At 43.1% G+C, this 10,115-nt stretch overlaps 1 protein-coding gene across 1 annotated transcript; it reads left to right on the forward strand.

The window, feature by feature from the left end:
• Window positions 1–1,205: 1,205 nt before the first annotated feature.
• On the forward strand, window positions 1,206–9,784 carry LOC129868791 (septin-5-like). The gene is made up of 11 exons (XM_055943025.1): window positions 1,206–1,892; window positions 5,205–5,301; window positions 5,464–5,550; window positions 5,721–5,844; window positions 6,540–6,674; window positions 6,819–6,936; window positions 8,072–8,173; window positions 8,296–8,392; window positions 8,674–8,836; window positions 8,992–9,103; window positions 9,299–9,784. Exons 1-11 carry the CDS (start codon window positions 1,542–1,544, stop codon window positions 9,368–9,370), a joined length of 1,458 nt encoding a protein of 485 aa, XP_055799000.1. The 5' UTR covers window positions 1,206–1,541; the 3' UTR covers window positions 9,371–9,784.
• Window positions 9,785–10,115: the final 331 nt, after the last annotated feature.

Genomic DNA, 10,115 nt, shown 5'->3' on the forward strand with positions numbered 1-10,115 from the left:
TAGTTGAGACCTAGACCGAGTTCCTAAAAAAAAAAAAGTGGAGGGGGATTGATCCGAGGGCCTTCAAAATGGGGACCACACATCCCTGCCCAAGACAGTTTTCTTTATGTCACAATTAGATGACAGCCTCTCTTTGCTCACAAACTACTCTAAAGGTAAGTCACCATATTGGAACGTGTGGACTAGAATAGCCTAGTTATTTATAAGCCTGTTATTTTAGGAGTACCTAGCTAGTTACCTAATCATTCTCTTGCCGTTCTTGGCCATTACTCAACACTTGATAAAAAATAAAAAATGTGGTTTTGAACAGTGTCTCTACTCTTAATTTTTTTGTTTGTAGGTTAGCCCAATACCAGATTGTGGCTTTAGCTAGCTATGAAGCTGTGCCTTGTAAGACCGCTACATAGATAAAGCCAGGCACAATCCACATTCAGGTATGGGCTGAATAAAGCAGAAACACCCTCTTCATTATGCTTGTTCTAATATTATTGTTGGCTGCCAAAAAGAGCACCGTAAGCAACCTGGTTAGCTACAAAAGATCTGTTAACTAGCTAGCTAATTAACAACATGCGTCAAGCTAACTTAGCTAGCAAGCAGATGATGGTCCTCTTCATCTGGGCGCAGCTGGTTTCTTCCAAAGGCCTTTTACAGTCGATGGGGCAAGTTGGGGTTCATTCAGGGGAATTTGTGCATTAGGGTAGGTCAGGTTGTGTGTTTTGATTATGTCAGGCCATTCCTTGAACCAGGGAAATATTGTTGACGTATTCTGGTCATATGCCCTGGCACCCCCTCAAAATGCAGTTTACATACAGATGTCCACTTACTACTTTTACGAATGTCGTTCCGAATTAAAGTGTTCCAAATTGCTTGTTGTTTTGGGTTAGTCTGTAGTTGGTGAAATTGCACGTTGTGTCGTGTGGAATCCAACCGGCAGTAGGGTACACAGCAGTTTACTTTGGGTATGTTGTGTCAGCACAGGACACCGTGTTTCACCTAACTCAGTCAGTGTTTACCTCAGACTTTGCAAATTTACCACCTATCGATCCCAGAGTGAAACGCACTGTTTAAGGTGTGAAGTAGGGCAATTCTATGGTTAACTAGTGTGAGAAGGTAGACGGGCCTGTTGATCAGACAGTTAGTGTGAGCTGACTGTGGATTCTTCCCTACGAAGCCCTACATTCAGTACAGACCCCCCCCCCCCCCCCCCCCCGCCAGGAAGCGATGCTTAGGCCATTTCCTGTACATCTCAATAGTCTAAAGAGGCTTCCTTTACTCATGTCCTTTAACATTAAAAAAACGAGACAGATGTTAGTAATGTGGTGGACAATCTGTTCTGCCTGTATATATCCTAGTTTCCCTCCTCCACTATGCTTCTGCTTTGCTTGCGCTTCAGTGTCTACGCCGGTATTTGTTAAGCACTTTCAGACAACTGCTGATGTAAAAAGGCTATATGATTGATATTTGGCTTTATTAACCCCCTCCTCCCCCAGTTGTCCAGTTTGTCTATCGAGGAACCAGAGGATGCAGAGCTGGCCTACACCATGAGAAACCTGCCCCCCACCCCCCCACCCCGGGGTGCATCTGTGGACCAAAACACAACCCCGGGATGCCACACACCTGCCGTTGACCGAGAACCAGAGGGAACTGGGCTCGAGACGGGGCGACCCCCTCACACCCCAGGAGGGACACCCCTGCTTTCTCGGCCCTCCCCTGGTGGCCCCCCTCCCTTCACCCCCCCCAGGACCAAACGTGCCCCCCCGGAAGGAGAGTTTGAGCCGCTGCAGCTGAGGAAGTACCAGCTGACCTCTATGGGGTCGCGGTCCATGGACTCCTCCCCTCTGTCCCGACCACGCAGCCCCTGGGGACACTTTGACCCGTACGACTCTGCAGAGGTGGGTGAGGGGTGGACACGTGTGTGTGAGTGAGACCTATGTGTGCACAGATGTAGTGCTAGAATCATTCTGAAAACTTCAGGAAGAGTGTGCAGAAGTGTGATAGCATTTGTATCTAATGATGTCGTGACCAATAAGCATCTTTTATAATGTGAAACTACAGTGCTTTCGGGAAAGTATTCAGACCCTTGACTTTTTCCACATTTTGATATATAACAGACTTATTCTAAAATATATTGCATTGTTTTCCTCCTCAATCTACACACAAGTGAAAACAGGTTTTTAGAAATGTTTGCAAATGTATTACAAATAAACATACCTTATTTACATAAGTACTTATACCCTTTTGCTATGAGACTCTAAATTGAGCTCAGGTACATCCTGTTTCCATTGATCATCCTTGAGTTGTTTCTACAACTTGATTGGAGTCCACCTGTGGTAAATTCAATTGATTTGACATGATTTGGAAAGGCACACACCTGTCTAATATTAAAGGTTCCACAGTTGACGGTGCATGTCAGAGCAAAAACCAAGCCATGAGGAATTGTCCGTAGAGCTCATGGACAGGAATGTGTCGGCACAGATCTGGGGAAGGGTACCAAAAAATATCTGCAGCATTGAAGGTCCCCAAGAACACAGTGGCCTCCATCATTCTTAAATGGACACAGTTTGGAACCACCAAGACTCTTCCTAGAGCTGGCTGCCCGGCCTGACTGAGCAATCGGGGTAGAAGGGCCTTGGTTAAGGAGGTGACCAAGAACCAGATGGTCACCTTCCAGAAGGACAACCATCTCTGCAGCACTCCATCAATCAGGCCTTTATGGTAGAGTAGCCAGACGGAAGCCACTCCTCAGTAAAAGGCACATGACAGCCCGCTTGGAGTTTGCCAAAAGCCACCTAAAAGATTCTCGGACCATGAGAAACAAGAATCTCTGGACTGATGAAACCAAGATTGAACTCTTTGGCCTGAATGCCAAACGTCACGTCTGGAGGAAGCCTGGCACCATCCTTACGGTGAAGCATGGTAGTGGCAGCATCATGCTGTGGGGATGATTTTCAGCAGCAGGGACTGGGAGACTAGTCAGGATCGAGGGGAAAGACGAACGGAGCAAAGTACAGAGAGATCCTTGGTGAAACCCGGCTCCAGAGCGCACGGGAGCACAGCTGGCCCTTTAAAAGTACACAGAGAGCTAAAATTAATGACCTGCATGTCAGTCTCTCATGGCTTAAAGTGGAAGAGAGATTGACTTCATCACTACTAAGCTGAATGTACCGAGCTGTCTGTTTTTAAAATAGTTGGACATCCATGCATACCCCACAAGACATGCTACCAGAGGTCTTTTCACAGTCCCCAAGTCCAGAACGGACTGTAGGAGGCGCATACTACTACACAGAGCCATGCCTACATGATATTGTTGTATGGTGGTATCAAACATTTTGTATTGTAGATATGTTGTACTGTTATCTTTTGTTTTATATGTAATGTGGGTGCTTTAATGTGTCTGGACCCCAGGAAGAGTAGCTGCTGGGGATCCCTAATAAATACAAATACCTTAGACTGGGGCGAAGGTTCACCTTCCAACAGGACAACGACCCTAATCACACAGCCAAGACAAATCAGGAGTTGATTCGGTACAAGTCTCTGAATGTCCTTGAGTGGCCCAGCCAGAGCCCAGACTTGGACATCTCTGGAGAGACCTGAAAATAGCTGTGCAGCGATGCTCCCCATCCACCCTGACGGAGCTTGAGAGGATCTGCAGAGAAGAATGGGAGTAACTCCCCAAGTACAGATGTACTTGTAGCGTCATACCCAAGAAGACTCGAGACGATAATCGCCGCCAAAGGTTCTTCAACAAAGTTCTGAGTAAAGGGTCTGAGAATACTTATGTAAATGTTATATTTCACTTTATTTTTTATATATTAGCAGCATTTCTAAAAACCTGTTTTGTTTTTCATTATGGGGTATTGTCTGTAGGTTGAGGGAAAAACTTTTTTCCTTTTTAGAATAAGGCTGTAACAAAGTGGAAAAAGTCAAGCAGTCTGAATACTTTCCCAATGGCCCAACATACAGTGCCTTCAGAAAGTATTCATACCCCTTGACTTATTTCCTGTTTTTGTTACAGCTTGAATACAAAATGGATTAAATTGATATTTTTGCACATTTATTGAAAATTAAATACTGAAATATTTAATTTACATAAGAATTCACACCCCCGAGTCAGTACTTTGTAGATTCTCCTTTAGCAGCGATTACAGCTTTGAGTTGTCTTGGGTATGTCTGTATCTTTGCTTTGCAGATTTTCTCAAACTCTGTTAAGCTCTGTTTCTCAAGCTCTGTCAACGTCAACAGTGAAGAGGAACCTCCGGGATGCTGGCCTTCTAGGCAGAGTTGCAAACAAAAAAGCCATTTCTCAGACTGGCCAATAAAAATAAAATATTAAGATGGGCAAAAGAACACCGACACTGGACAGAGGAACTCTGCCTAGAAGGCCAGCATCCCGGAGTCGCCTCTTCACTGTTGACGTTGAGACTGGTGTTTTGCGGGTACTATTTAATGACGCTGCCAGTTGAGGACTTGTGAGGCATCTGTTTCTCAAACTAGAAACTCTAATGTACTTGTCCTCGTGCTCAAGTGGTGCACCGGGGCCCCCACTCCTTTTTCTATTCTGATCAGAGCCTGTTTGCGCTGTTCTGTGAAGGGAGTAGCACACAGCTTTGTAAGAGATCTTCAGTTTCTTGGCAATTTCTCACAAGGAAAAGCCTTCATTTCTCAGAACAATAATAGACTGATGAGTTTCAGAAGAAAGTTCTTTGTTTCTGGCCATTTTGAGCCTGTAATCCAACCCACAAATGCTGATGCTCCAGATACTCAACTAGTCTAAAGGAGGCCAGTTTTATTGCTTCTCTAATGAGAACAACAGTTTTCAGCTGTGCTAACATAATTGCAAAAGGGTTTTCTAATGATCAATTAGTCTTTTAAAATGTTAAACTTGGATTAGCTAACACAACGTGCCATTGGAACACAGGAGTGATGGTTGCTGATAATGGGCCTCTGTACACCTATGTAGATATGCCATAAAAAATCTGTTGTTTCCAGCTACATTTGTCATTTACAACATTAACAATGTCTACACTGTATTTCTGATCAATTTGATGTAATTTTAATGGAAAAAAATGTGCTTTTCTTTCAAAAACAAGGACATTTCTAAGTGACCCTAAACTTTTGAACGGTAGTGTGAGATATTTCTGTATTTCATTTAATACATTTGCAAACATAGCGTGTTTATATCCTGTCTTCTGTCTTCCCTACAGGACATGGACAGGGAGTATGTGGGCTTTGCCACTCTGCCCAACCAGGTACACAGGAAGTCAGTCAAAAAGGGTTTTGCCTTCACCCTCATGGTAGCAGGTGAGCCATCTAAATTACTCAGATTACTACTGAAATGAATTATAGACAGAGAATAATCTATTCCAAATAACTTTTTTTTATTTAGGTGAACATTGCCCAACGTGTATTTGCGCAGAGAAAAGTAGATGATAGAAGAATGACTGATTTGCCTTCTTTCTCTAGGAGAGTCTGGTCTGGGTAAATCCACTCTGGTCAATAGTCTGTACCTTACAGACCTCTACAACAACAGGAAGGTGCTGAATGCAGAGGGTGAGACAGAAATATTGTCAGTAAAACTCATTTCTCAATGTGTCCGTTACTATTAACTACTATTATTGTTTTGCTAGAACAGCAAGTTGTGTCCTTTTTGGAATGATTTGCCTCTACTGTTACAACCCTGATCTTCAAGATTGCTTTTATACATCTGTGTGTGTGTGTAGAGCGGATCGCACAAACCGTGTTCATCACCAAACACTCCGTGGGTATCGAGGAGAAGGGGGTCAGACTCAGACTCTCCATCGTAGATACACCAGGGTTTGGTGACGCTGTCGACAACACAGAGAGGTACATGGGTTATCTAGGCCGGAATCATGGTTATCTCATGATGATTTGCTGCTATCATTGTCCCTCATGGAATGAAGATTCAGTGGCCACGCCCCTCTACTGGGGCACAGATGTAAAAAAAAAAATCCCTCAATCTGCCCGTTGGCACCAAGTCACATTAGTCCCAAGGTTATCTTGTTAAATCTTGTTCCTACTTTTAAATGAAATACTCATTAGCTAGGAATGCTGTTTGAAATGTCTAATACAGCATACTTGGGTGATATTGTTATCAACCTGCTGCATACCCCTTAGAAATATACATTTACGTGTGCAGGTTGTGCCAACACTCATTAATACAGACTGGTAGATTAGCTAGCATAGCTATCCATTGCTAGCATTCACTGGTTAAGTAACTTTTGGGTGTAATGGAGTTGACTGGTAACTATAACGTGTGTGTTTACTGTATATCATTCACGACATTTGGACGGGAGCTATAATTGAAGAAATGCTTTTAACTATGCACGTTGTTATTGCTTTAACTCGGGCTTGTCTTGACTACTTTCAATGGGGTAAGATTGCTTCTATGCCCCACTTCCGTGATTTTCGTAGAAAACGTCCCTTTGCCGTGGGGAGCTATAGTGGAGAGTGTACATCTATCATCATGTTGATCCACCATGTTTGTAGTTTCCTCTGAGTGGTGTTTGTGCTCTTTATAGTTGGAAAGAGATAGAGGACTACATTGACCAGCAGTTTGAGCAGTACTTCAGAGACGAGAGCGGCCTGAACAGAAAGAACATCCAGGATAACAGAGTCCACTGCTGCCTCTACTTCATCTCTCCCTTCGGACATGGGTACCAGACTACACACACATGCTACACACACAATACATATTTTCTTTCTCTCTCTCGACACAAGTATGAGGTAGATACACACAGTTCTTTCACAGTAAACCTGCTTTTCCACGATGAATTTTGTCTGTGTGTGTGACTCTCCAGTCTGCGGCCGTTGGATGTGGAATGTATGAGGGCTCTGCATGAGAAGGTGAACATAGTCCCTGTTCTGGCCAAAGCTGACAGCCTCACGCCCACTGAGGTCCGCAGGAAGAAGATGAAGGTAAGAAACTGTACTGTACCTGTGTTATGGTAATCTTTAATCATCTTTACCAGTGCTAATTTTACCTGTGATATTCCTATCTGTGCTACAGAATTTCTGGAATCTATATCTGTTCTATAATGTTTGGTTATATACTTGTGCTGTAATGTTGGGTTATATACTTGCCCTGTGCTATAATGTTGGGGTGCAAAATGGGATTCCAATGGATTTGTCTTTTCTTTTTTTTTTTTCAATCTACACAAATTACTCTGTCAACATGGAAGAACATTTTTAACATTTGTAAAAAAGAATATGAAAAATAAAACACATATCTTGATTAGATAAGTATTCAACCCCCTGAGTAAGTACAGAATTACCTTTAGCAGCGATTACAGCTGAGAGTTTTTCTGGGTAAGTCTCTAAGAGCTTAACACACCTGGATTGTACAATATTTACCCATCCTTCTTTTCAAAATTCTTCAGCTGTCAAATTGGTTGTATATCATTGCTTGACAACCATTTTCAGATCTTGCCATAGATTTTCAAGCAGATTTAAGTCAAAACTGTAACTCGGGAAAATTCACTGTCTTCTTGGTAAGCAACTCCAGTGTAGATTTGGCCTTGTGTAGTAGGTTATTGTCCTGCTGAATGGCGAATTCATCTCCCAGTATCTGTTTCTCTAGGAATTTGCCTGTGCTAAACTTCATTTCTTTTTTATCCTGAAATGACCCAGTCCTTAACGATTACAAGCATACCCATAACATGATGCAGGCACCACTATGCTTGAATATATGGAGATTGATACTCTGTAATGTGTTTAAGGTAAATCCAATACAACACTTCATATTCAGGACAAACAGTGAATTCCTTTGCCACATTTTTTGTAGTATTTCTTTAGTGCCTTGTTGCAAACAGGATGCAAATGATTGACTTGTTAAGCACATTTTTATTCCTGAACTTATTTAGGTTTTCTTAAAAGGGGTTGAATACTTATTGACTCAAAACATTTCAGCTTTTTATTATTTTATTCATTTGTAAAAAATCAAGACATCTCTTTGACATTATGGATGCAATTGAATCCATTTTAAATTCCGTCTGCAACACAACATCGTGGAAAAGTCAAGGGGTGTGAATACTGCATGTGTGTGCCTGTGTAGATCCGAGAGGAGATGGAGAAGTTTGGCATCAACATCTACCAGTTCCCAGACTGTGACTTTGATGAAGATGAGGAGTTTAAACAGCAGGAGCAGCTGCTCAAGGTGACTTCAGACCTGGAGAGGATAGAAGAATATTAGGGGATCTGTATGCGTTTTGTCCATTGCATATATCGCTGACTACATGGCTTAACCATGAAAACCTCGATCTCTCTCTCTCTCTCTAGGACAGTATTCCTTTTGCTGTAATAGGCAGTAACATCCAGGTTGAGAGTAAAGGACGCAAGTTCAGAGGTCGGCTCTACCCCTGGGGTGTGGTGGAAGGTACGCTGCACAGGCACACGTTTACACTACAGATCACACACACACACACAACTGAACTTTCCTCGCTGCGGTGAACAGCAGAGTTGGGCCTCACTGAGCTTGCCTGTAAAAGAAAAATACACTTGATTTACATTTGAACCAGCATCCCCGCAGATTACCGTGAACGCAATCTCCGCGAACCACAAGGAAATGACTTGTCGACAGTGTACCTTCGATTGAATCCCAGCCTAAATGTCTTTCTATGAAAACACACTGACCTAATACCAGTGTTGTGTTGTCAGTGGAGGACCCGGCCCACAGTGATTTCCTGCTGCTGAGGAACATGTTGGTGAAGACTCACATGCAGGACCTGAAGGATGTCACCAGAGAGACACACTACGAGAACTACAGAGCACAGTGTATACAGAACATGACACGCATGGTGGTGCAGGAGAGGAAACGCAGGTTGGTACTAGACACACACACACATAGAATAGACGTACACAGAATTACCCAGCCCCATACACACTAAAGTTGTACTGATGTACAACACATTTGGCACAACGGTTGTGCACAAAAATAATGACCTAATTTATTGTACCTTTTGTTCTGTGTGTTAGCTTGCGTGATAAGATTGGGAGTGAGAGCAGCGTTGACTTCCCCATGACCCCACTCCCACTGGCCCCCGTAAACCGCGAGACAGAGAGGCTCATCTGGGAGAAGGACGAGGAGGTGAGAACACACACACACACGCACGTGCACTTCTAGACCGACACCATACACACCTGTACCTGGATGTATTGCACTGCATAGAAGTTGGTCTTCTTCCAGTCTACGTTTGGAACGTTCTTCTTCAGCGTCTCAAGAAACCTAGACCGACACACACACACACACACTCACTTTCCTTACCTTCTCTCTCACCTCTAGTTGAGGAGGATGCAGGAGGTGTTGGAGAGGATCCAGGAGCAGATGCAGCAAGGACAGAAACCAGACGACTGATTTACCAACAATCCTCCCGGGCCTCTGAGATCCATTCCGTAGACACCTAGAAAAGGGAAGGAGAAATTTGCATCAAGAGGAAGAAACGTGACCACCTCACTCAAACCAGCACCATTCACCTCATTGGTGTATCAGCCTTTCGAGGTCTCCATGGAGATGAGATCAGGCAGGAATCCTCTGCATCTGAATGTTCTGAACCCATGTCATCCCCCCCCCCCCAAACTGTTTTATGAGAAATAAGGAGGGTCCTGTAAACGTTTGTTACTAATGCCGTGGCCTAGTCTTGATTCCCTACATACCCGAGGTGTCAATTCAGGAAGTGAACTTAGACCGTTGGAAGTGTCAGGAAAAAAAGAAGCAGCACAAACAGTGTGTAGTAAATGTAATATGATTTATTAAGAATCTTCATTATTATTTGTGTTCATCATACTTTTGTCCTAATGACTAGTTTGTAGTACTGTTGTTATCTTTTAAACATGGTGGACAGTTGGATCCGAAAGGCAGCCCAAAATGTACAGGCGATATATAACTTCAACTTTCTCCATAGGGAAAACATCTGTGTTTTTATATTTATATATAATAACATTGTAGCACGAGGTCCAACATCCTGCCCACATCATACAATATTGTACATGGTCCCGGAAAGAAAGAAAAAAGTACAAAAAACAACAACATTGAAACGGAACCTAAAATCGCAATCTACATGCAAGGTTAAAGAGTAAAATACACACACGTATATGCAAAA

The sequence above is a fragment of the Salvelinus fontinalis genome, chromosome 13, assembly GCF_029448725.1.
Source record: "Salvelinus fontinalis isolate EN_2023a chromosome 13, ASM2944872v1, whole genome shotgun sequence".
Lineage (NCBI taxonomy): Eukaryota > Metazoa > Chordata > Actinopteri > Salmoniformes > Salmonidae > Salvelinus > Salvelinus fontinalis.

Excerpts from the sequence above, each read along its gene's own strand:
- LOC129868791 (XM_055943025.1), top strand. The coding sequence starts at position 1,542 with ATGAGAAACCTGCCCCCCACCCCCCCACCCCGGGGTGCATCTGTGGAC. Across the intron at positions 5,845-6,539 it reads GCTGTCGACAACACAGAGAG|TTGGAAAGAGATAGAGGACT; the intron begins GTACATGGGTTA and ends TGCTCTTTATAG. Across the intron at positions 8,837-8,991 it reads GTGCAGGAGAGGAAACGCAG|CTTGCGTGATAAGATTGGGA; the intron begins GTTGGTACTAGA and ends TCTGTGTGTTAG.